At 42.9% G+C, this 27,680-nt stretch overlaps 1 protein-coding gene across 1 annotated transcript in view; it reads right to left on the bottom strand.

Annotated features, from left to right (window-relative positions):
• The window catches only part of IPO11 (importin 11), a 677,548-nt gene that overhangs the window by 601,519 nt on the left and 48,349 nt on the right, over nucleotides 1-27,680 (bottom strand). The window contains 1 exon segment of the mRNA XM_073623616.1: nucleotides 3,672-3,744. Coding sequence (XP_073479717.1) covers nucleotides 3,672-3,744 — 73 coding nt within the window.

The raw sequence follows: 27,680 nt of genomic DNA on the forward strand, positions 1-27,680 counted from the left end.
AAACAAACTTGTGTCCGTTTACACCCGCCTACCTCTGGGTTCAATCCGGTTCACTAAAAAAAAATTTAAAAAATGGAGGGTAGTCAAGTGTAAACGGACAGCAGTCCATTTGCTCCCAGCAGCTTATAGAGCAGCGTGCCGAGCAGTTTGTGCAGAGCGGACACGGAGGTGTCATCTGCCCACTGTGCTCTGATCAGAAGGGGATCTGTGAGCTGATCCCCTGATCAGAATAGAAGTTGCTCCATGTGAAAGGGGCCTAAGAGAGCAGTCAAAATGGAATGAACCAATATTTATCTTGGAAAACCTCTATAAAACATTGGTTCCACTCTGGAATCAAGCATGCTTGTAGAATCTGCTGCTCCACTATCCTGCTCCTTCCAACCCTATTCATGACATTTAGACCACATTCACACCTGCGTTCATGCTTGACACCAAGGATGAGCTCAGGCGTGTTCCCAACCCCCCACGTGCAGAGCACTGCAGAGCGCTTATCACAAGCAGTGAGAAATGTTCCCGATCCGCGGCTGCAGAGATTAGGAAATGTTTCACTGTTTGTGATTGCTACACTTCCTGCACGTGCGGTAGCAAACACGTCTGAGCTCATCCTTACTTGACACCAATTATTTGCGAGAAAATCAGTGGGGGGGGGGGGGGGGTGTCTCAGCGATTAGCTGCGGGAGGCAGCCCCATTAAAAGCAATGGGAGACTGCTGGCGCCTGTATCTAATTGCAACATTTGTATGTAATAGCTAGGTGGCGAATACCTGCGAGTAATCGGCTCTGGATGCAGACTGTCTGCATCCAGTGGTGAACACACACAGGTAATCGCTGTGTAGCGATTACATATCAGTGGTGCAATTACCTGCAAGAGCCGGCAGCCTCCCATTGCTTTCAACTGGGCTGCCTCCCGCAGCTAATCGCCGGGACTCCCCCAATGATTTTCTCGCATATAATCAGTGTTGCCAAAAAATGTAGGTGTGAATGTGGCCTAAATGTGAACGCCAGGCTTTCTATTTTGTAAACACCGTCATTGAGATTCACCATTTGTCATTGTTTTTTTTCTTTACTTCTGGCTAGGCATTTGTATTTGTACAGCTACCAGAATTTATATTTCTTCTGTGGCTGCACAAAACAGGAAATACACACATCATAGTAATAACACCATGCATAATTAATGGCTGCTCACCAAAGAGCAGATTTGACCCCGATGATGAAAATAGTTGATCTTGCCTGTGCTATGTACATCAGCATGGCCACTTGTACTCTCCATTGAAAACACAAATTAGAGACATTGTTGTCACGGAAAGTACCTGAATAAGGACTTTCATTCCAGGATCTCCAAATATAAAATATTGAAAATAAAATTTGAAATTACTTTTACATGTTAAAGCTTATGTGCGATTTTTGTGATTGGGTTTACATACAGTGGGGACAGAAAGTATTCAGACCCCCTTAAATTTTTCACTTTTTGTTATATTGCAACCATTTGCTAAAATCATTTAAGTTCATTTTTTTTCCTCATTAATGTACACACAGCACCCCATATTGACAGAAAAACACAGAATTGTTGACATTTTTGCAAATTTATTAAAAAAGAGAAACTGAAATATCACATGGTCCTAAGTATTCAGACCCTTTGCTCAGTATTTAGTAGAATCACTATTTATTTTGAGGTATTGTGACCGTAAAACATTTGTTTGTGTTTCTTCTGTAAACTAAACAATAACTCCCTAACCCCCCCCTCCTCCGTACCCCCAAAAGTTTCCCCACCAAATCAGTGGACCAAACAATCACTACCCACCCCCTTCCTTCTCCAATCAGGCTGCTATCAATTCGGACTTCAAACATTTATTTTTTTTTAATTTTCCCCCAAAATACTATAAAGTGTCGCCATTTTCTTTTGCTAGTATTTATTAAATAAAACAAATTTTTTTTTTGCAACTTAAACAAAAAAAAAAAAAGAAGAATCACCCTTTTGATCTAATACAGCCATGAGTCTTTTTGGGAAAGATGCAACAATTTTTTCACACCTGGATTTGGGGATCCTCTGCCATTCCTCCTTGCAGATCCTCTCTAGTTCTGTCAGGTTGGATGGTAAATGTTGGTGGACAGCCATTTTTAGGTCTCTCAAGAGATACTCAATTGGGTTTAAGTCAGGGCTCTGGCTGGGCCATTCAAGAACAGTCACGGAGTTGTTGTGAAGCCACACCTTCGTTATTTTAGCTATGTGCTTAGGGTCATTGTCTTGTTGGAAGGTAAACCTTCGGCCCAGTCTGAGGTCCTGAGCATTCATCTTTCCCTCGATTGCAACCAGTTGTCCTGTCCCTGCAGCTGAAAAACATCCACACAGGATGATGCTGCCACCACCATGCCGCCACCACCACCCCTGTTGGGACTGTATTGGACAGGTGATGAGCAGTGCCTGGTTTTCTCCACACATACCGCTTAGAATTAAGGCCAAAAAGTTCTATCTTGGTCTCATCAGACCAGAGAATGTTATTTCTCACCATCTTGGAGTCCTTCAGGTATTTTTTTTAGCAAACTCTATGAGGGATTTCATGTGTCTTACACTGAGGGGAGGCTTCCGTCGGGCCACTCTGCCATAAAGCCCCGACTGGTGGAGGGCTGCAGTGGTTGACTTTCTACAACTTTCTCCCATCTCCTGACTGCATCTCTAGAGCTCAGCCACAGTGATCTTTGGGTTCTTCTTTACCTCTCTCACCAAGGCTCTTCTCCTCCGATAGCTCATTTTGGCCAGACGGCCAGCTCTAGGAAGGGTTCTGGTCGTCCCAAACGTCTTCCATTTAAGGATTATGGAGGCCACTGTGCTCTTAGGAACGTTAAGTGCAGCAGAAATTTTTTTGTAACCTTGGCCAGATCTGTGCCTTGCCACAATTCTGTCTCTGAGCTCTTCAGGCAGTTCCTTTGACCTCATGATTCTCATTTGCTCCGACATGCACTGTGAGCTGTAAGGTCCTATACAGACAGGTGTGTGGCTTTCCTAAGCAAGTCCAATCAGTATAATCAAACACAGCTGGACTCAAATGAAGGTGTAGAACCATCTCAAGGATGATCAGAAGAAATGGACAGCGCCTTAGTTAAAAATATGAGTGTCACAGCAAAGGGTCTGAATAGTTAGGACCATGTGATATTTCAGTTTTTCTTTTTTAATAAATCTGCAAAAATGTCAACAATTCTGTGTTTTTCTGTCAATATGGGGTGCTGTGTGTACATTAATGAGGGAAAAAATGAACTTAAATGATTTTAGCAAATGGCAAAGAGTGAAAATTTAAGGGGGTCTGAATACTTTCCGTCCCCACTGTATACTTTAAGTAAAACACACAAAAAAAAAAAAAAAAAAATTATGATGAACTCCATATTCCAAACTCTTAAACTACACAATTAGCTAGAGCAAAGGAACAAATAGCTCTTGTTCCTGCTAGTCAGGAACTTACAGAAAAGAATAATTAAACTACCGTATTGTTTTGTTAAAGAATAAATAGAAGCTGACACCACTTTACTGATCATATGAAAGAGAGGACTCCCGACCTGCACTGTTTATCTATTTCATTTTCAAAGCGTTTATTTAGATGGAAAATAGCACAATTCCATTCCCATAGGGACAGCAATAGAAGATGTAAGCGACTCATCAGTATTCAATTCTGCACTAACCTGATTTACTGGCTCATTGAAGTTGGTGATGAGTCCCGCTCGCAGTGCCGATTTCTCCACCTCTGACAGAGCACTGTGGAATCAGGGGGAAAAAAAAAGATAACACTCAAAATCAAACAAAGTTTAGAAATTGTCATTTTTAATAAATCGATAATAAAACAAGGTATTTAAAGAAAAATGTTGCATCTACTAAATATACAGATAACGGCTGAATATGACCAGCAACCTGTTAATACAATTCCAGCATCTGATCAACCACATTTACAAATGTGCTACAGAAAATACAACTGACACTTCCATGAACAGGAAAAAAAAATCATACATACTGAAACTCTGGCTAATAATTTATTTTTTTTATTTTTGGATATAGTGCTGAAGGCTTACAGGACACATCTGGAAGATATGAAAAAAAAAGGAGGGGGGGGGGGGGGGGGGCTTAGGCCCCTTTCACACTGATACGACTTCAAAGTTGCGTGATTTTATCGCGATTTCGCGCCCGCTATTTTGCCGCGATTTGGGAGCAGTACTACTTTATACGACTTTGCCACAACTTTGGCATTAACCATTCTCAGCTTGTGCTTACAAAGTAGTGCTGAAATCGTGTCTACATTATTCAGGTACGATTTGCATGCTACTTGAGGGTTTAACATTGAGGTCTATGGAGTACAAATCGTATGGAAGTTGGACCAAAGTAGTGCATGGACTACTTTGAAGTCGGCATGACTTAAAGTCATGCCAACAAGAATGGTAGTCATTGAAAATCATGGAGAAAGACTTGTCATACGATTTTGCAGTACAAAATCGTGGGACAAGTCGTATAAGTGTGAAAGGGGCCTTAGTGGGACTTTTTACATAGTTGGTGAGGTTGAAAAGAGACACAAGTCCATCAAGTCCAATCCATGTGTGTGATTATATGTCAGTATTACATTGTACATCCCTGTATATTGTGGTCGTTCAGGTGCTCATCTAATAGTTTCCTGAAACCATCGATGCTCCCCGCTGATACCACCGCCTGTAGAAGGAAATTCCACATCCTTGCCGCTCTTACAGTAAAGAACCCTCTACATAGTTTAAGGTTAAACCTCTTCTCTTCTAATTTTAATGAGTGGCCACGTGTCTTGTTAAACTCCCTTCTGCAAAAAAGTTTTATCCCTATTGTGCAGTCACCCGTACGGAATTTGTTAATTGAAATCATATCCCCTCTCAAGTGTCTCTTCTCCAGAGAGAAAAAGTTCAATGCTTCATAACAAATATCCTCCAGTCCCTTTATTAGTTTTGTTGCCCTTCTCTGTACTCGCACCATTTCCAGTACATCCTTCCTGAGAACTGGTGCCCCGAACTGAACAGCATACTCCAGGTGCGGCTGGACCAGAGTCTTGTAGAGAGGAAGAATTACCGCTTTATCTCTTGAGTTAACCCCCTTTTTAACCACATGCCAACCGCCCGCCGTCTGACGGTAGCAGAATGGCTCCCCTGCGCAAATCGTCATAGCTGTATGGCGGCCGCTTTAAGGGTATAGCGGGCGCGTGTGCCCGCCACATCACTGAGGAGCCAAAGCGCCTGCCGGTGGCCACAATGTCTGCCGGCCACCAGCGATTGCTCGTGACAGAGCAGGAACATGGCTCTGTGTGTAAACACACAAACCCACGTCCTGTCAGGGGAGAGGAGACAGATCGTGTGTTCCTAGTAGATAGGAACACCGAACAGTCTCCTCCCCCAGTCCCATCCCCCCACAGTTAGAACACACAGTGAGGGAACACAGTTAACCCCTTGATTACCCCCTAGTGGTAAACCCTTCCCTGCCAGTGACATTTATACAGTAATCAGTGGCTATTTATGGCAATGATCGCTGTATAAATGCCAATGGTTTCAAAAAAAGTGTCCAATCTGTCCGCAGCAATGTCGCAGTCCAGATAAAAATTGAAGATCGCCACCATTAATAGTAAAAAAAAAAAGTAATAAAAATGCCATAAATCAATAATCTATTTTGTAGGTACTATAACTTTTGCGCAAGCCAATCAATATACGCTTATTGCGATTTTTTTTACCAAAAATATGTAGAAGATTACATATCGGCCTAAACTGATGAATTTTTTTTTTTTTTAATTGGGATATTTATTATAGCAAAAAGTAAAAAATATTGTGCTTTTTTCAAAATAGTCTCTCTTTGTTTATAGCGCAAAATATAAAAACCGCAAAGGTGATCAAATACCACCAAAAGAAATCTCTATTTGTGGGGAAAAAAAGGACATTATTTTGTTTGGGTACAGCGTCGCACGACCAGGCAATTGTCAGTTAAAGCGACGCAGTGCCGCATCCCATAAAATGGCCCGGTCAGGAAGGGGGTAAATCAATCCAGGGCTGAAGTGGTTAATGCATGGCAATAATCTGTTTGCTTTGTTAGCAGCAGCTTGGCATTGCATGCCATTGCTGAGCCTATCATCTACTAGGACCCCCAGGTCCTTTTCCATCCTAGATTCCCCCAGAGGTTCTCCCCCCAGTGTATAGATTGCATTCATATTTTTGCCACCCAAATGCATTATTTTACATTTTTCCACATTAAACCTCATTTGCCATGAAATTGCCCACCCCATTAATTTGTTCAGATCTTTTTGCAAGGTTTCCACATCCTGCAGAGAAGTTATTGCCCTGCTTAGCTTATCGTCTGCAAATACAGAGATTGAGCTGTTCACCCCATCCTCCAGGTAGTTTATGAATAAATAGGATTGGTCCCAGGACGGAACCCTGGGGAACCCCACTTTCTGCCCCTGACCATTCCAAGTAATCTCCATTTATCACCACCCTCTAAACTCGCCCTTGTAGCCAGTTTTCAATCCATGTACTCTGGTTGGTGAGTTGAGCTATGGAATGTTCTGTTTTTGTCTTTCAATCCATGTACTCGCCCTACGGTCCATGCCAACTGACCTTACTTTGTACAGTAAATGTTTATGGGGAACTGTGTGAAATGCTTTTGCAAAATCCATATACACCACGTCTACGGGCCTTCCTTTATCTAGATGGCAGCTCACCTCCTCATAGAAGACTACTAGATTGGTTTGGCAAGAACGATTCTTCATGAATCCATGCCGATTACTGCTAATGATACCATTTTCATTACTAAAATCTTGTATATAGTCCCTATCATCCCCTCCAAGAGCTTGCATACTATTGATGTTAGGCTAACTGGTCTGTAATTCCCAGGGATGTATTTTGGCTCCTTTTTCAATATTGGTGCTACATTGGCTTTTCTCTAATGAGTTGGTACCATTCCAGTCAGTAGACTCTCAGTAAAAATTAGGAACAATGGTCTGGTAATTACTTGACTGAGTTCCCTAAGGACCCTTGGGTGCAAGCCATCTGGTCCCGGTGACTTATTAATGTTAACTTTTTCAAGTCTATATCTAATTAATGTGAATACGTCTCCATCCCAGATTTAGTAGAAACAAAAAGGAAATAAATGGGACTTTATATGAGGTATGTGGGGCAACAGAAACGCAGTCAATATAAAAACACAATAGTTATTGCTAAATAATGATTACATAACATATTTGAAAAATCCATTCATAGGTTTGTGTCCATAATGACAACATGTAACAAACATTGCATGTAAAAAAAACTGGCAACAACAATAAATGATACATTGTATAATAAATATATGACTGCTGCATCAAGATAATACATTGTAGGGTAAATATATAACAGCCATCCTAGATTACACAGACCCCCCCTTGAAACAATATAAAGATACAATTACATAGTTACATAGTTGGTAAGGTTGAATAAAGACACCAGTCCATCCAGTTCAACCTGAGTGAGTGTGGGTGCATGTCTACAATTATCCCTACCCATATAGCGCTGTCAATTTACGCAGCGCTCCACACATACATCGCACACTCACATTGGTCCCTACCCTCAAGGAGCCCACAATCCAAGGTCCCTAACTCTCATTCATATACTAGGGCCAATTTATTTTATTTTTTTGGACAGAAGCCAATTTACCTACCAGCATGTCTTTGGAGTGTGGGAGGAAACCGGAGTACCCGGAGGAAACCCACGCAGGCACAAGGAGAACATGCAAACTCCAGACAGGTAGTGTCGTGGTTGGGATTTGCTAGGCGAGAGTGCTACCCACTACACCACTGTGCCACCCAAATCTGTATGTATGAAACTGCTTAGACCAGCCAATGAAGATGAGATGCATCGAAAATTCCCTACACGTTTCGTGGCGGAAGCGGAGGACTCGGATAGTGCGTGTCGAGCCTCAAATTGAAGCTCGACACGCACTATCCGAGTCCTCCGCTTCCGCCTACAGCTGAGACGCATGCTAAGACGCACGCCGAACATCAGTTACACTCGCATGGTGCCGGACCAAAAATTAACACCAAAAGCAGCTGAAACTGATTAACAACCCCCCTGCTACTTAACTGACCAGATCAATATCCCAGGAGTTTAACCACTTGCCGCCCACCCACCGTCAAATTACGGAGGTGCGTTGCAGCTCTCGTTCTGGGACGCCGTCATATGACGGCGTCCCAGAACGCCTGCTCTCGCATGCAGCGTGGCGATTGCGCAGTGTTGCTATCGGTGCCCTGATTACAATAAAGCCCCCACAGTGCCAGCAATGAGTGCCCATTAGTGACGCCAGGCAGTGCTGGCTATCAGTGCTGCCCATCACTGCTGCCCATCAATGCCACCCAGCCTATCAGTGCCCACCAGTGCTGCCTATCAGTGCCACGAATCAGTGCCATTAAGTGTGGCATATTCGTACCTCCACATCAGTGACCATAAGTGCCACCTCATCATCATTCTGCACAGTTCAGCTACCCACCCACCCAGAGAATTCAGCGTTGTCCTGCTGAGATTCTTTTTTCATCAGAAACCCCTCAGTCCAAAGCCACCATGCTGCAAGTGATGTCATAGAGAGGCCTGCTGGCTTTTCTGGGATCAGGTGCAGGGCCTCACAATGACATGCCGCTAGGCCCTAGTCCTAAGTCCCTGTGAGGGTGGGGGCACACAGTTAAGACAAACAAAAAAGGTAAAAATTAAAAAAACAGCGCTATTCATGTAGAGGAGGGGAGAAGGGGTGGAGAGGGGGCTGCTTTACGCAGAGAGTGAGATCCTGTAAATTGCAAGGTGGGGCATTTGCAAATCCCACAGATGTTTGATTGGATTGAGATGTGGAGAATTTCGAGGCCAAGTAAACGCTTCAAACTTGCGGTGTTCCTCGAACCATTCCTTAACCATTTTTCAGTGTTATCCTGCATTATCCTGCTGAAAGAGGGCACTGCCATCAAGGAATATCGTTTCCGTGAAAGGGTATACTTGGTCAGCAATAATGTTTAGGAAGGTGGTACGTGTCAAAGTAACATTCACATGCAGGACCCAAGGTTTCCCAGCAGAACATTGCCCAAAGCATCACACTGCTCCTGCCGGCTTGCCTTCTTCCCATACTGCATCCTGGTGTCACTTCTCCCCAGGTAAGGGACGAACACTCACACGGTCATCCACATGATGTAAAAGAAAAGGTGATGCTTTCTTCCATTGCTCCATGGTCCAGTTCCGATGTTTATGTGTCAATTGTATGAGCTTTTGGCTGTGTACAGGGGTGAGCATGACCACCACAACTGGTTTGCAGCTACACAGCTCCATACACAACAAACTGTGATGCCCAATTTTTTTCTACTTTTAACACATTGAATTTCAAATGCCATTGTAATGAGATAACCATGAGATGTTATTCACCTAACCCAGGGGTCAACAACCTTTTTCCACTTAAGGGCCGGATTCAATGTATGTGAATGCATGGAGGGCCGCATTTACCTGCTAATAAAGATAATAATCTGAACCCCTTTACATTACACAGCCCCCGCACCTCTGGACCCCTTTACACAGCCCCCCCCTACATATTACACAGCCCCCCCCCACCCCCCCGCAGCTCTGCCCTGTCCTACCTTGCCCCATGCAGAGAGGGAGACAGAGCAGAGAGAAGCAGGGAGCAGAGCAGGAAGCTGAATGAGAACATGGGAGAGACACACAGCAGCACTGATAAAGCGGTGGGAGCTTCCTGAGTTAATTTTTCATATTAACAAGCTGGTGATTGGTTGATAGGACCACCTAGCAACCAATCACCTGGAAAGTTAAGTCCGGAATATAAACAACTGAAATAATGTTCCTACTAAATAAAATATTTTAGCATGAAAAATGGAGAACGATTTGTCGTTGACAAAATAAATGGATATTACCCGCACAAGTCCAATTTAGCACTAACAGCAACAGACCGAATTTATGCCTGTAATTACAAAGTTGGCCTGAAAATGAATTTCAGCGTTAAAGGTGTTAAGTGAGGAGATGAATATATTTCATGGTTTAGGGCTATGTGCACTTAGAACTTTTGTGTTCCTGGCTAATGTGTCTAAACGGCTTTATAGAGAGCAGCAGCTTAACTCATTGCAAACATGCCCTTCCTATGAAAATGTATTAATGTCTCCAGGCTGAGACAGTACACAATTGTAATATTTTATTTTAAAGTTTGGCAACATACAAAGTTATTTAGTTATAGAAGGAACTTTATCTTTCAGAATGCCCTGGAGCCCTTGAACCCTGGCATCCATAATAAACTATAAAGCTCTGCCACACTATGCCCCAATCACCCCTTAATGCACTGTGAGGGGGAAGGGTGAATCACTTACCATGCCAACACTTTGTAACTATGTAACTATGCAATAAAATCCACGCCTGGCGTTCAGCTCTAAAGGGACCCCATCATAAAAAATACCTAACAAATCTCCAGTAAAAAAAAAAAAAAACGGTAAATACTTCACGTTTCACGGTGGCTGTGGCACTGACCACTGCTACATTCTCAAGCTCTAATAGACTTCAAAATAGGGTAGGCTCGGGGCACAAAGCATTGCGCTATGAGCTCACCCAGATGTGTTACAATAGTGAATGAATATTCGCTATTGAAACACTAATCCTCCTCCCGGCCAATCAGGAAGCGGGCCTGGATGGGTCTTCCAGCATGACAATGACCAAAAACTCACAGCCAAGGCAACAAAGAAGTTGCTCAAAAAGAATCACAGTAAGATCCTGAAGTGGCCTAGCCAGCCTCCAGACCCTAATCCCATAAAATATGTGGAGGGAGCTGAAGGTTTGAGTTACCCATTGTCAGCCTCAAAACCTTAATGACTTGGATAGGATCTACAAAGAGGAGTGAGATAAACTCCCTCCTGAGATGTGTGCAAACCTGGTGGCCAACTACAAGAAACGTCTGACCTCTGTGATTGCCAGCAAGGGTTTTGCCACCAAGTACTAAGTCAAGTCAAATACTTATTTCACTCATTAAAATGCAAATCAATTTATAACTTTTTTGAAATGCGTTTTTCTGGATTTTTTTTGTTGTTATTCTGTCTCTCACTGTTAAAATAAACCTACCATTAAAATTATAGACTGATTATTTCTTTTTTGGTGGGCAAACGTACAAAATCAACACGGGATCAAATATGTCTTTCCCTCACTGTACTCTCTTGGATTGAGGTCAGGGCTTTTAGTAGCCAATACAGGATTTATATTAAATTCTTGAACCAAACTTAGACTTACTTTGGCAATATAAAAGGGAGTGGTAACACAAAACCTTAAAAAGGTAAATCCACTTTTGTGGGGAAAAAAATAGCACATTAAAAAAAGCAAGTAAATGCATATACAATTGCGACATAGATCAGATTGTGAAGTGCTATTAAAAGTTATCTTTCCATTTCAATCTGCAGCACTGTAATTTTCAGTAAAATGCAATGAGATATGGCTACCTGGAGGTGTTCTGTAGACAGAATGTCTACAGAACTCCTCCCAGAAATATAATTTCCTGCTTGTGTGATTGGCTTACTGACTTTCCTAGAAGTCTGCACTAAGATCAGATTTTGGGCATCCCCTCCAAAAAAAAAGTCATTGTTGGCGAGATACTCCCAAAGAAATATCACGTTTAAAGGGCTGCAGACCCTGCAATTTTCTTCATTAAAGCCCTACAGGTGCTGCAGTTGATTGATAATTATAAAATCCCTCCCATGCACATTCATTTTGCACATGGACACAGACAGATATTTCTTCAGAATAACAAAAAGTAGGAATCTGCATCAAAAAGTTTGTTAAAACACCTGCAGTGTACATAGATCACCCAGAGGGGAATGTTTTTTTCTCAACAAAAGTGGAGTTACTCTTTAGGCCCAGTTCACACTAATGTAATCCAGTGCGTCTTTTTTTTTTGCTGCATCAAAAACGCATGGAAAGTAGGTTATATGGTTTCCAATGGCATTGTTCACACCACTGTGGTCAGTTCCAGGGTGTTCCAGTTCCAGAAAAAAAAAATTAGAACACGCTGCATTTTTCCTGCACTGGACTGTACTGGAATGAGGTAAAATGCAAAAAAGCCACACCGGAATGCGCTAAAACGCATAAAAAAATGCACCAGACCTCAGTACAGTGGAAAAAAACAAAACAGCAAAAAAGAAACTGGAAAAAAGAATCAGAAAAACACCTGGAATGCATCCGGAAACGCATCAAAAATGAGTTTAACGCACCAGAACAATTCAAAAACGTGTGGAAAATGTACATACAGAAGTGCATCTGGTTACTAGCTCCAAATGACCCCTTGTTACAGGGGGTCAATAGATGCCTGTGGCTTGCAATCCAGCCGGGGCCCTTCTCCATGTCTCCATTTCTCTCAACGATGATCGAGGGATTCGGAAAGGGTAGGACACCGGAAAGAAACCAGAAGGCACCAAATAGTATAAAAATCCTTTATTAGGTAAAAACTCTTGTTTACAGCAATAAAAGCCTGAAGTTTGGTGTAACGGCTGGTACACACTGAACAACCCATCCGTTGGAGACACAAAAAAAGGTGGTGACATCAGCACTTTACTCTTCCCTACGCGTTTCGTCACAAACGACGTCGTCATGGAGCACTGGTGTCCCACTCTTTCCGAATCCCTCGACCATCGTTGGGAGAAATGGAGTGACCCCGTGACGTGGAGAAAGGGGGTCGATAGACGCCTGTGTCTGGGTTGTAAGCCACAGGCGTCTATCGACCCCCTGTAACAAGGGGTCATTTGAAGCTGGTAAGTAGTCTCTTCAGCTGGTGGTGGATCCACATTCATTTCACTGGGATATCATTGGTCAAGGAGGATAAATACTGACACTGATTGTTCACTTTATCACACAAGTGTGGACTTTTTGTACATTTGAATCAATTATTTGGTTATATCTGGACTTCACACTATTAGCACTTTATTTTAATTTGCTATTATTAGCATTGATATTTTCCTATTTTGATTGTGATTGTGTTGCACTAAATCGCTACTGCATTTTTTATTTTAATTTTTTATTTTAATTCACTTATTTTTTTAGATGTAATCAAGTGCAGGTTTTTACACATTTTTAGAAATGCAACTGGAACAGATCTGGAGTGTGTTTTGTGGTGTGAACCAGCCCTTAGACCCCTTTCATACTGAGCCGCGGCAGTGCTAAAGCGCCGCTCGTTTTAGTGGCGCTTTAGCACTGTTTAAAGGGCGCTTTTCGGCCACTAGCGGGGCGCTTTTAACCCCAAAGAAGGGGTGCTTCTGAAGTGCTTCCCATTCATTTCAATAGGCAGGGCGTTTTGGGAAGGCTGTGAACAGCTCTCCCAAACCGCCCCAAAGATGTTGCTCGCAGGACTTTTCCTAACATCCCGCAAGCAAACCTCCCAGTGTAAAAAGACACACTGAAATGAATAGGAGGCGGTTTTCAGGTGTTATTTAGAGGGTATTTCTAGCACTAAAACACCTGAAAACCGCCTCAGTGTGAAATGGGTCTTAAAGTAAAATTTCAACACCTGTGCCTTGCAGTTAAATCATTCCATAGAAAGGGTATCTGTAGTAATATCATAACACATTTTGTGCCCTTTAGAAAATAAAAACATTGAGTGCTTAGTAAAGTTCTTTAATAATGACAATTCCATTTTTCGAGGTCACTTGTTTCTTGCTTGAATGAACGTACTGTGGACGACGATTCAACGCAGGGTTTTAAAATGCATTTCCAAGTAAAAATCCCCTGCACAGAAACACTGAAACCTTGAACAGTGAAATTTAGACCACTGAGGCACACATTTAACAAGGAGCAGAGGGATGGAAACAACCCAGAGCAAAGAATGCAGTAAGCTCACTTTTCTCTAGATTGTGAAAGATCAAAGGAACAAGGATTGACAATTACATCACATTGCTTTTAACGATTTGGTGCAAACATATCAAACATCTTAGCAAATGGCCTTTTCTAATACCACTGTCTGTGATTTGACATATTCCTTCAACATTAAAATGTTTATATAGCCAAAATAGAGTTATATACTAAATAAATGCACATATTTGTGAAGGTAAAAAACGTGCATTTATTTTTATTTTTTTCACTGCAGTCTTTGTCAGACAATCGCAGGTGCAATGCCAGGCTCCTGCAGACTCTCAGTCAGCTGTCTGCCCAAACCTCCCATACAGACAGACAGTTAATGAACTGCAGGAAGAATTAATTAAAGCAGAACTCCAGGCAATTTGTTTCCCCCCTGTGCAGTGTGAGTTAACTGCTCATTTTGTTCTAAGGGAGAGGACAGCGGAGATATACTTACCCCCCCCCCCCCCCCGCACAAGACCGGTTCGGCACCCCCGCGCTCCAGCGGTCTATAAAACGGACTGTTCATGAAGTCAGCATACTCAGAGCATGTTCCATAGACAGGAACAGTCCACTGCTGGACCATGGGGGGGGGGGGGGGGTCGGGAGGCAGTTTTCCAGAGGATTGGCAGATCAGGTGAATATGAACTTTTTGCTCACACCTAGACAAAGTGAGCAGTTGACCCATGAAGTGCAGGTACAGCCCCACTGCATGGGGGTAAAACGATTTTGGCTGGAGTTGGGCTTTAACTACAAGAGTGAGTGTTCAACAATGCCCTCACAGTTCACCGAGAACTACAAGCCGTCTGCCACGGCAGCAGACATTACTTGTAGCTCATTCATTCACAGGAAACTGAATGAATAATGAAGCTGAGTGGGCGGAGCCGCACGGTTTTCAAATTGTGACAGTGGATGCGGGGAGAAGATGCCCCACCTGCTATCACAGAGCAGGGAGTGCTGGTGGCAGAAGGTGGGCGTATAGTAACAGGTTACACCCTAAAGGTGAACTTAGCCCTTACACACCTGGACTCTTCTACTACAAAGTAATGCTGTTGTTGTAGATGCAGTACATGGTTTAGCATTTTCCTGCTGCAATATGCAAGGCCTTCCCTAAAAAGGACATTATCTGCATGGAAGCATATGCTGCTCTAAAATTTGGTTATATCTTTCAGATATTGATGGTGCCTTTTCAGATGTGCAAGCTGCCCATTCCATATGCACTAATGCACTCCCATACCATCAGTATTCCTGAGTCCATGCTGTGATATTCATTATAGAATCATGGATGTCCATCCAATATTAAGTTTTGGTTTTGTTCCTTGTGCACAGAGATTTCTCCAGATTCTCTGAATGTTTTGATGAGATTATGTACTGTAGATGATGACATATTTAAAGTGATTGTAAAGGTTCATTTAAAAAAAAAAAAATAACTAACATGTCATACTTACCTCCTCTGTGCAAGGGTTTTGCACAGAGGGGCCCTGACCCTCCTTTTCTGGGGTCCCCTGGCGGCACTTCTGGCTCCTCCTCTTCATCGAGTGCCCCCATGGAGAGCCGCTTTCCATGGGGGCAGCCGTGCGGGCGCGCTCCTGAGTCCCGCTGCATCCATTGACACAGACAGCAGGACTCGGCCCCGCCCCCGACTCCTGTGTCACTGGTTTTGATTGACAGCTGCGGGAACAAATGGCTCCTGCTGCTATCCACCTATCTAATGAGGATCTGAGACAGCGGCTGGAGCCGCTGGGCTTGTGCCCGCCGCTGGAACAATTGGGTTCAGGTAAGAAAAAGGGGTGCTCTGGGGGGCAGTTGCAGCATAGAAGGTTTATATGCATTCTATGCATTAAGGTGTAAAACCTTGAGGATTTACAACACCTTTAAAGTCCTTGCAATTATACGGTGAAACATTATTCTGAAATTAGTGAAGCTCTGCCCTCTTACCTTGTTACGCAGTTGTTTTGGCGGTTCTTTTCTGCTCCCCATGGGTCAGTATCTACTTACTCAGAGCATCCATGTGAGAGCTAACAAACTCATTGACTATTTATACACAGACACTAATTGCATGTTAAAAGCCACAGATGTGGGAAATTAATCTTTAATTGCCATTTTTACCTGTGTGTGTCACTTTGTGTGTCTGTACCAAGGCCAAACATTCCAGGGTATGTAAACTTTTGATCAGGGTCACGTCAGTGATTTCTATTATCGGTATGATTTAAAAAAGGAGCCAAACAGCTATGTGATAATAAATGGCTTCATATGATCACTATCCTTTAATAAAAAGGACAGTTTTTTGGCATGATCACTCATATTTTCATTATCAAATGCCAAAATGTCATGATTTCTGCCGGGCATGCAAACAATAGTAAGGATTCATTGTAGCCAGATTATAACCTGTTGGGGCTGGTTCATAGTTTTTGGGAAGGCCTATCTATCTAGCTAAATCAACACAACACAAAAAGGTAAAATGCTACATCTACACTAAAAACATAGTTCTAAAGTCCAAATAGAGCCTTTTGCTGTAAACAATCACAAATCCTTTGTTTGTTTTGAGAACAGTTTCACAATTTTCGGATATTATAGCTTACAAAGAACATAAATTTAGGTGACAGACACAAAAGTTTTTTAATCACATTCTGACTTATTTTTCTCGAAGGAAAGATAAATTCTGCAACGCAGATAGAATCCTAAACTACAATCATAAAGAGGACTAGTAGAATATTTACTGTGCGAGAGGATCATTTCATATTTCTATCATTAAAGGAGAAGTACAGCCAAAGCTCGTTGGCTGTACTTCTCCTGTAGATCAAAGGAGTGCAGTTTGCTCTGCACTCCTGTGACCTGTTGTGACCCGCGCTGTCAGCTGACGTCGCAGAGCTGGTCCATCGTGGCAATGAAATTGGGATCCACTCACATGCCTGGACTAGTACCCAGCTCACGTCTGTAGGGGTGCCAGTGACACCGTGCAAACATAGCAGCTACGGCAGCCTACATGACAATCCAAGCAAATGCACGTCTGGATGCTGGAGCTGCCATGTTTGCAATAGAACCTGAAGCAAGCAATGCAGGGGCTCCAGGTAAGTAAATGCTGCATGGCCAGATCTAGGGGAGTGCTGGAGTGGACTGCTCCCCCTCCAGATTTAAATTGCGCCCCCAACACCCACAACCCCCCTCCACCTGCTCACACAGCACATACAAAGGCTACATTCACACTCCTGCAGCTTTTAGAAGATAGGTGCAGGTTGCCGGCCCCGGTTCACTATATTGACACTTTGCCAGCAGCAGCATCTATTCACGGCTCTCTACACAGCCAGCAATTACTTGCGGTGATCACTGCTTAAGTAAATCCTTTATTACAGAAGGACAAAACTGTTGCTGTAACTGCTTCAAAAGTGTTAGCTGAAATTAAAGTGGATGTAAACCTGATTCATGAAATCTGACCTATGCATAAATCTGTAGTGTTTTCTTATCTCACTTCAAAGCTCTGAGTCCCGTGTGTTTCTGCTTTTCCGCTTCTCTGTTATCAGCATGATAACTGCTGACAAGTTCTCAAAAACAGGAGATAAAAGCAGCTGAAAATGTGTGTCATGGGATGTTGCTATAAATAGATTAGCAGAGAGCTTGTCTTGTCACAGCACAGCTCTGGAAGTATCTTCGTACTTCTGCCTATGTGGAGTGGGGGTGTGTGCCTTTTCTCCAATCAGCTTTCTCCCAGTGTAAGCCAAGACTACAGTCCTACAGCTGAATAAGGAAGTGAAAATTCTAACACGATGTAAGAATTCTAAAGAATATAGCAAGCTGAAGACAGCCGATATACATGTAAAACTTATGTAGGGAGATTTGTTTCATCCCTGTGTATCTGTCATCTGAAGCTGTTCACTTCACTGGGTATATGTGAGGGTTTACATCCACTTTAATTTGATAGTCAAATCTACTGAAATCTGCTAGAGCATCTAACATTACTCTCTCACTAAATTGACAATATTGCTGTCCAAAAGGTGCCTCTATTGCTCCTCCATCCATAGTGAAGACACCCCAAAACTGGGTATACACACAGAACTAAAATAATGCAGGCAGATCTAAAATAATCTAACAGGTCCTCCATCCATGCAATACAGTGGAGATGGAGGAATCAACCACTACGGATATATTATTCTGACAGCCGCAGCCAAAGCCTGTAAGAATACATAAACAGGTTGCTAAGCTAGACATTTTCCCAGCGCCTTCGATTTTTAAACAATGTTGGGCAGGAGGTAGCCAACCACATAAAGTGAAGGCCAGATTATCAGTTAGAAATAAAGGGTAAAAGCCTAAAAAACAAATACAGTCACCACATTTAAAGTGTGTAAGTTCAGTCAAATCCTAAGCCTAAACCTGTTCCTACCCGCATTCTAAGCCGATTCTATCTACCCTGCAAAAGGAAATATGCCTATACTTAACTATTCTGAAATCGCTCTGATCCAGTCACATGATCGGGTGCCAGAGCTGGCTTCAGTGTAGATCAGAGGTGTCAAACTCAATTTCATTGTGGGCCGCATCAGCATTATGGTTGCCCTTAAAGGGCCGGTGTATCTGTAAGACTGTATAAATTGTCTGTGTAAATTTATCCAGAGCTTTTTTTTCTCAGAGAATAGGTGCAAAAACTTGATCACACCCCCTGCCGAACTGCTTCAAACATAGAGCTGCGCAATTTATCAAAAAAAAAAAAACGCAATCTTGATTCAACCCCCCTCACGATCTTAAAGTGTTACTGAACTCAATTTTTTTATTAAAATAACAAACCTGTTATACTTACCTGCTTTGTGCAGTGATATTACTGAGAGCAGCCCCAATCCTCCTCTTCTAGGGTCCCCGGCAGCGATCTTGGTTCCTCCTCTTATTCTGTATTTTTTTGTATAATGTGAAAAATGAGATTATGCCGAGAATGGCGATCTTTATTCTAAGCAAAAAAAGTGTGATTCTCATTTTATCCAGAATCGTGCAGCTCTAATCAAATGATTGGTGTAGCCAAATTGCATTAAAGGGGCAATAAATAACAGGACTATGTTATGCACAGAGTTCAGGGGTGTGCTGTGTACAGAGTGTAGGGTTGAGGATTGTGCTACATACAGATTGCAGGGTTTAGGGGTGTGCTATGCACAGTGTGCAGGGTTTCGCAACCTCTGGCTGAGAAAAAGCCCTGGGTGCGAGGACCAGATTCACCTCGCAGGTCTTGTGTTTGAAACATGTAAAAGTAGAGGAAAGACAGCCAACAATGACTGCCTCATAGTGAGCCTATAGGTGACATCATCAAGGCTCTACAGCCGTAATCACTGCTCTGCTCTACACTGAAGCTGCCGCTGGAGAGATCATGTGACCCAGACTGGAGCTGCTTCAGAAATGGTAAATATAGGCATCTTTCCTTTTAAAGGGTAGATAGAGTAGGCTTAGAATGGGGATTGGGAGTAGATTTAAGCCTAGTTAGGTTTTGACCGGAATTATACTTTAAGGATTGGTAAGCTGCAATATATATTTCGATTTTGGGGTTTATTACCGCTTTAAACTCAACTTGGATAATTATTTCTAATTAAAAGCAAGTGAATTTACAAAATGCTTGATCATTTCAAAACCAGCAAACATCCTGTCAATGCAACTCGTCAGAACTTTTGTGCTTTTTGTACACAGCAACTGTCGTGCGAAATAAATGATCTATTTAGAAGGTTTCACACAAAGAAAAAAAAATATCTTTAAAAGCTCAGCTTGACACATCCTTAATGCAGACATTACTATGTGAGGAGTTTATGGAAGTTTGGTTCATTTCTGACTGAGTCAGCGGGATACACAGCTCATGATTAATGCCCTGTATCAGAGAGGATTATTGAAAGTCTTTGATGACAGTCCCGCGCTGCTTTTCTGACTTCAGATGGTATAAAGTTGAACAGCGCAAATTTTAAATACCATAGTGTCACTTCATATTATAATAGACAAAAAAAAAAAAAATGCACTCACGAAAAAAAATGAAATCCATAATTAAAGGTTATTCACTAACAATGGAGAATTAAAGTTTGTCAGAGGTGTACGGCAGAAGTTCCCAACCTTTACGCGCTTGAGAGCCACATTCAGATATAGAAAAAGACAGTGAGCTGCAATGAGCTAAAATTGCATCTTTTTTTTTAAGTGAGCTCACGTCAACTCAAACTATTTTTAAGGGCCTGATCGCCCACTTTTATTAGGCAGAAAAACAGTTGCAGTCCAATAAAAAACAGGTTGCCCAGGCAAGGGTTAAACGCTAATGGCAACCCAAGTGCGGGTAGCAGGCGTGCATCTGCTACACCGACAAACCTGCTGCAAGCGCACCAAACAGCATTGTAAGAAAACGCACCACGCTTTGCTCTAAAAAAAATGTTTTGGAGCTTCTTTGGGGCTGTTCTATGTGTGACGAGCGTAAACGCTCAAAGACACCCAAAAAAAAAAAAAAAATAATTCATGGAGATGTGAACAGAGCCAGAAAGCTGAGGGTCTCCATCCACTCCCTCCTTGTATAAAAATGGTCATACACTATGCAATCTGATTGTACAATCTCTGCAGTTTTTCTTTAGATTTACCAAAACTGAGGACCCCCCTGAACAATCTATTCAATTTGTAGCAGATCAGACAGGCCCTTGTACTACACAGCTGATGGTAGATCAAAAGGAGATTGTAGAACCAGATTGTAATGTGTATGGTCACCTTAAATTTAGAATTAGGAAATTGGGTGGAAATAAAACAAGAGGTGGTGTAGTAATAAGGGAGGTGTGGGCCAAAACAGTAATACATGCCTATGCTGTCATGCGCTAAGGCATTGCATGAAGGGATATGATCTACAGGAAGTGATGGAAGCAGAAAGCTTTTTTTTTTATTTTAAACAAAAACATGAAAATTTAACGCTGCCGTGGATGAGTTAAGTGAGAGATAAGCAAAATCTGTTGGCTTGAGCAGAAAAGACATAAAAAAAGTTTCTATTTTTTTTTTTGAAAAGTGAAATTCTGCCTGAAAATATGAACTTAGCCTTCAAGCCTGGCTTATAATGACCCTGCACACCTGTGCACTCACATAGGCTGCAGGCAACTAGAAAAGCCCAGACACAGAATTGAAGGTTCTGTCCCGCCCAAAACTCTTTGGAATCTTCACGCTCCAGGCCCCAATCCAGAACTACCAAATCCAAGTAAAACGTAAGAGCACAGCTGTTTAGGTTCACAATAAACATTCCAGAGCTTCTCAAACTGCCTCTTTATACCAATTTGCTATACTCATACAGTGGCAGAGGCTCACACTGTCACAACCCCATAACTAAAATCATGGCCATATTTATACATATTGAAGGAATTCATCAGAGAAGCAGAACAAGTCCCAGTAAAACCACCTGGTCTTATGTTCCTCTGTCCCGGAGTGCCTACATTCACCTTATCAGTAAATGGCCCATACAGACGGGGGAAACCCTGTATATTACAATGTACTGTCTTTTTGAAAAATACAGTGTAATGTGATTTGCACACCTGTAGGTCTTTGCTGGCAATCACCCCCAACCCCCCGACGCCTGCCCAATATACTCCTATATTGTTTACCTTCACTTGTCCCTAACAGATTCTGGGACACAGCAGAGTTTGGCGCTCATTCTGTGCTGCCGTGATGCTTAGAAAGAGCGTCAAAATTCTTCTGTGCCCTGGAAGTTGCTAGGGACAAGCGAAGGTAAATAAGTATATATGGCAGGCCAAGGGGGTGCCAGAAATACATATATTTGGATGATGGAGATCTCATGATCATTGAGGGCTTTCTGTTAATCATTCAGAAAGGAGGACAAAAGATAAGCTGCTCTGAGAGTGTGGTGGCCGATTGAGTACATTAGTAGGCACAGTAGATTGTACCATCCATGCAATACAACTATAAACAATCCCCTAATCCCCACGCAGCAAACAACATTTCATTGTTAAAACTTAACACCTAAGAGCAGCTTAACCCTAAGGCTCAGTTCACACTGAGGTGACCTGTCAGGCGACTTAGCCGCCTGACAAGTCACGCTCCATGCAGTGGAATGGAACCTTTCTAATCGGAGCGACCCAAGTTGCTCCGACTTAGAAAATGGTTCCTGTACCTTTTGGGGGCAACTTCAGAGCGACTTGCACCTATTACAGAAGTAGTTTGCAAACCTCGCTAAAATCACGATGTACAGGGCAGCCTCAGAGTCAGACGACTTTGAAGCCGCCCCAGTGTGAACTGGCACTAATAGTGATTCACACCTAAATGCAAAATCAATAAATCTAAATAACTATGTTTTTATTATGGTTGGGGGAATCAACTGACTTCTCTTGTTCAGTCAGCGGGGTTGACAGAGAGAAATCTGACTAAAATAAGGTCTTTACGGTGTTGATAGCCTGGAACAAACAATGGTGGCCTGTGTAATAGCAATGACAAGAGCAATAAGGCAGGCAATGGACCTGTGTGGTTACTAGGTTTCATGCAATCTTCTTTGCAATGGTGTGATCTGATCACACCCCCAATGATGTCAGTTATGACGAAACTAGAAGGGTGGAGTCTATGCTTAACTTACGTCAGTTTGTGATCAGCAGAATCTTTTAACCCAGGAAATTTTTACTCTTGTTGGACTTGTGGACTCATTCAATAAATACCACTGTTTTACTCTATGTGGCAATCTCTCTCTTCTTTTATATCACTTGCATGAGAGAAAAAGAAAAAACCAGCAAGGCTGATTTCAATGCTATCCTCGTCTGCTTCCCATGGATGGATCTTTAATGAGGCGTGTGGATTAATGCTTTGCTCCAATAATGTGGAGTAAGGGCACATCTTTTATACTTCACGGTGGAAGATGCACTTTGGGGGTCTCTGTTATTCTTTACTCCAGGAATCACGAGGCGTGTTTGGACATTTATATGGACACCGTTTTGGATTTATTATCAAGTTTTTTATTAGACACTAGCGCGGCAATCTTCTGTTACATAGTTACATAGTAGGTGAGGTTGAAAAAAGACACAAGTCCATCAAGTCCAACCTATGTGTGTGATTATGTGTCAGTATTGCATTGTATATCCCTGTATGTTGTGGTCATTCAGGTGCTTATCTAATAGTTTCTTGAAGCTATCAATGCTCCCCGCTGAGACCACCGCCTGTGGAAGGGAATTCCACATCCTTGCCGCTCTTACAGTAAAGAACCCTCTATGCAGTTGAACTTATATGTTAACATATATGTTTTTGCATAAATGTTCTGTTGTGTGATTGACAGCTGCTTTTTTTTTATTCATCTGTATTTGTCACCTAGATTGCACATGTGATTGGGTACATTTGTTGAGAGTTAGGCTGGCTATACACTATACAATTTTCTTGTTCAACTTTCCTTTCCATTTACCAAAACCATATAATATAAGGTCAAACCTAAACAGAGCTGCTGAAGATTCTGAGTGTTCCAGCCTTAGTAAATTAACCCCATACTGTCTATAAGAGGCTGTCGCCAACACTTGGGACACTTAGGCTATATTCACACGAGTGGTCAGGAACGCAAAGTTTGCTGCGTTTATAGGTAGCTAAACGCTGCCTCTAGACGTGGTAAATACTCTGTCCTATGACCGCATATAAACTGGCCAACTGGTAGCAGCCAATTTATGGCAGGCCAGAGCTCCATAGAAATGCAGACCTTGGATGTACACGGTCAGCATCCAGGGTCCCTCGGAGGCTTTATTCCCATGTATGTGCTGAGATGAGCAGTTACATGGAAACAGTGGTTCCTTGATCTGTACAGCGTACGAATCTAACAGCCACTGCTGACAGCTTCTATTGTTCATACACAGTGTGTGCAGGCAGTGTTAAGAACCGCCGCCAAGAATCTACTGATTTTCACCAGGGGCCTCCCCTGAACGGCCGTGTGAATAACACCTTAGAGAAATATTTAACTGTAATAGGTCAGAATTTTCTTTGTAAACGCCGGGCAGAGTTTAAAATGTTGACGGGTTTGCTAAAGTTGAGTGTCACTACACTACATCAATATCTTTCTATGGATAACTTGCACATCTCTATTTCATAATGTAACGTAATAAACAGTGTGCAGGTCTAGCAGCAGATTTTCATGTGAACACAATGTAAGTCACAAGTTTTATTTACTTATCACAGAAACTCTCACCTGTAAGCAAATCGATGCTCTCCCCCCACCTAATGAAGGAAAAAAGAAAAAAAAAAAGATTCCCCTTTACCCATTTTCATTGACCTCAACCATCGATCACGGTTTTTGCTCGCTTACAGCATTGTGTCTTATTAGACAAAACAGAGATTAAAGACATGTTCACCGCACCTTGGGAATCGCATCGGCATAAATCATTGAGCTAAATCACCCCAGTTTGTAAAGCAACTAGTTTCAATGTCCCAAGGAAAGCATAAAATAAATAGAATGCCGTGGTCCAGCCTAGTCAAAGCATGTAACTATAGTGACATCTACTGGATAAAAGCATCTACGAGACAAGAAACTTCCAAATCATTATTGTAAAAGAACAATACAGGATGTAAAACTGAGTTTTAGTTTCAGCCTGGTATAGAGATTGCATATTCTAAATAATAAAATAGAAAGATTCAATAGTTTAGAAGAGAGGGGTGATAAATAGTGGAGCTGTATTGCAAATAAACCATTTTGCTTTCTTCCCTCTGAGCTGCTGGTACTCTGCTCTGCCTCCAAATCAACCCATCAAATGTAGACCAGAACACACAGTACAGCATTTAACACCCACGCCTATAAGAGCCCTCTCACAATGGGGCGGTGCGGGCGTTAGCGGTAAAGACACGCTAATTTTAGCAGAGTTTTACCACTGTTATAGCAGTGCTTTTCGGTGGCCAGCGAGGCGTATTTAACTCCAGCTAGCGGCCGAAGAAAGGGTGAATAGCACTGTGTCGCAGTGCTTCTGCAGCGGTGCTCATTCATTTCAATGGGTAGGGTGGTTTGGGAGCACTGTATACACGGCTCTAATACTGCCCCAAAGATGCTGCTTGCAGGACTTTTTTTTCCATCCTGCAAGCGCACCGTCCCGGTGTGAAAGCACCCAGGCTTTCACACTGGGGTGGTTTGAGAGGCGCTATTTTTAGCGCTAAAATGCCTGAAAAGCGCCCCAGTGTGGAAGGGGTCTAAGGGGCATGCCAACATACCTTACCCCTAACCAAAGCAACCAACACCCAAAGAGAGGACATCTTCTCAAGAGTAACCAACACTATCCCTCCCCACAGCATGGGTATAGCTGGAAGGAGAGCCATAACAAAAGAATTCTGACATAAGTACTGTGCAAAAGTCTTAGGCAGGTGTGGGGGAAAAATGCTGTAAATTAACCACTTCAGGACCGCCCACCGCACTTGTACTGCAGCAGGCCCTGCAGTGCCGGATCATGTACATGTACACGATTCTGCAGTTCCAGGTAGGGGATGCGCGCACCCGCCGCCCGGCTGTGTTGTCATTTGCTACAGCACAAGCCGATCAGCAGATCCCGCGCAATTATTTATGGCCAGAACCTGCTAATCCGCTTAGCGAATTACAGAAGAGAGCCCTGTGTTGGTAAACAAAGGTCTCTTTACAGACAGCAGCAATGTGCCTTTTTTTCTCCCTGCAAAGCAAAATCAGCAGATAATCACTACTATATGGGTTTTATTTATATTGTTAAACAGTAAAAGTAATATATATAAATCTTATATCATAATATATCATAATAATAAATTTACCCAGAAGTCAGATATACAGGGTATTTTAACTGGGAGTCAGACATGAAGCTACATGATGGGTGGGGGAATTAAATAAAGTATTGCTAAAGGTTGAGATTTTTTTGCATGGATATATTCACAATATAATGCACAATACTAGTAAACTTTGACTTTAACTTTAAAGTGGTAGTACATCTCAGGCATGAAATATGAACAAAGCATATCCCTCTATAGTGTATACTAAATGTCATTTCTGTCTGCTGCTTTGGTCCTCTGCTGACTACATGAGTCACTTCTGACAAGTTTTCCTGACACCAAGAGAAAAATGGTGACGGAAAGGGAACTCCAGGTGATTGACAGCCTCAGTTCTGTTCCTGTGTGCTGTGTGGAGGGAAAGGACTCCCTGCAATCAGTTTTCCTTTTTGAGCTCTGCAGAGTATAACTTCATCTCTCCTCCCCCTTTTTTATGAACTCTCAGACAAGTTATAAAATTCAGCACTTTGAATGGATGTAGAGAAGAGAAGACTGCAGGTAGACAGGTACAACTTAAGTGGGAGGATTTGTTGAATCTCTGCGTATCACCTGAGGCCAGTCACTTCTCTGGGAATATGTAAGGGTTTACAACCACTTAAAAAATAATGCCTTATATTACCTCCAGTCTATCAGACTCCAGCTTCTCTGGGTTCAGATGCTGATCTTCCCTGACAGAGCCCTTAAATTGTGAGATTGTAAATTGGATTGGATTTTTTTCTTTTGTTTTAAACAACAAACTTGTCATACGTACCTGCTCTGTGCAATGGTTTTGCAGCCCCAATTCTCCTCTTCTGGGGTCTCCCACCAGTGCTTCTGGTTCCTCCTGCCTTCAGAGTGCCCCTATAGCAAGTCACTTGCTATGGAGGTACTTGTGTGGACTTGGTCCCTAGTTGCACTGTGTGCTTTTGTTGACACACACAGTGCGTCTCGGCTCCGCCCCCTGCTACCTCCGCACAGGCTGTGATTGACAGCAGCAGTTCTAATGACACCCGGTGCTGCATCTGAGTCCTGTGAGGAGGGAGAGAGAGAGAGCAGTGCTGCTGCTCTCAGGTACAGCACTAGATCAAGATTGGGATCAGGTAAGTACTAGGGGGGCAAGGGGGCACTGTTCAGAGAAGGTTTTTTTACCTTAAAGGGGTTGTAAAGGTTGACGTTTTTTCACCTTAATGCATCCTATGCATTAAGGTGAAAAAACATCAGACAATACCGGCCCCCCCAGCCCCACCGTTTTACTTACCTGAGCCCCTAAACCTGCTGCGCTCGCCCCCGATGTCCTCTTCGCCGCTCAGCCTGGCCGTTGATTGGCTAGAGTGGATGGATTGAAAGCAGCGCAGCCATTGGCTGCTGTCAATCACATCCATTGACGCGGCATGCCGGGGCCGAGTGATAATAAGCTGAGCGTCTATAGCCGCCGGCTGTATCACGGGAGCGCGCCCCCAAGAACTAAACACCATGCGAGAGAGCTCACATGAAGGTGGTTAGTTCTTGCGGGGAGGAGCTGAGACAGCCGCCGAGGGACCCCAGAAGACCAGGTTCAGGGCCACTCTGTGCAAACCGACCTACACAGTGGAGGTAAGTATAACATGTTTGTTATTTTAGAAAAAAAATAAATGTTTCCTTTACAACCCCTTTAATGCATAGTAGAGCTGCACGATTCTGGATAAAATAAGCAGCACGATTTTTTTGCTTAAAATAAAGATCACTTCTCTCACGATTCTTGGCGTAACATCTTTCACGTTATACAAAAAAATTAGGCTAACTTTGCTGAAAGCGAAGTTCCGCTGAAAAAAAAAAAAATTAAAAGTCAGCAGCTACAAAAAGTGTAGCTGCTGACTTTTAATAATCAGACACTCACCTGTCCCACGGTCCAGCGATGCAGGCGTACGAAGCCCTGCTCCCCTCCCCCTCCACGGCGCCGGCATTCTTACTGTGCTCTTACCTTCACAGCTGGGCACGCACTGCGCATGCGCGAGCCGCGCTGTGAATGGCTGGGCAATCTTCTGGGACTTGTGATGTGTCCCAGAAGATTGCAGGGAGGGAGGGGGGAGAGGTGAGCTTCCTTCCCGCGCCGCGGAGCCCCGGGAGGAAGTGGGAGCC

The sequence above is a fragment of the Aquarana catesbeiana genome, linkage group LG01, assembly GCF_042186555.1.
Source record: "Aquarana catesbeiana isolate 2022-GZ linkage group LG01, ASM4218655v1, whole genome shotgun sequence".
In the NCBI taxonomy this organism is placed as follows: Eukaryota; Metazoa; Chordata; class Amphibia; order Anura; family Ranidae; genus Aquarana; species Aquarana catesbeiana.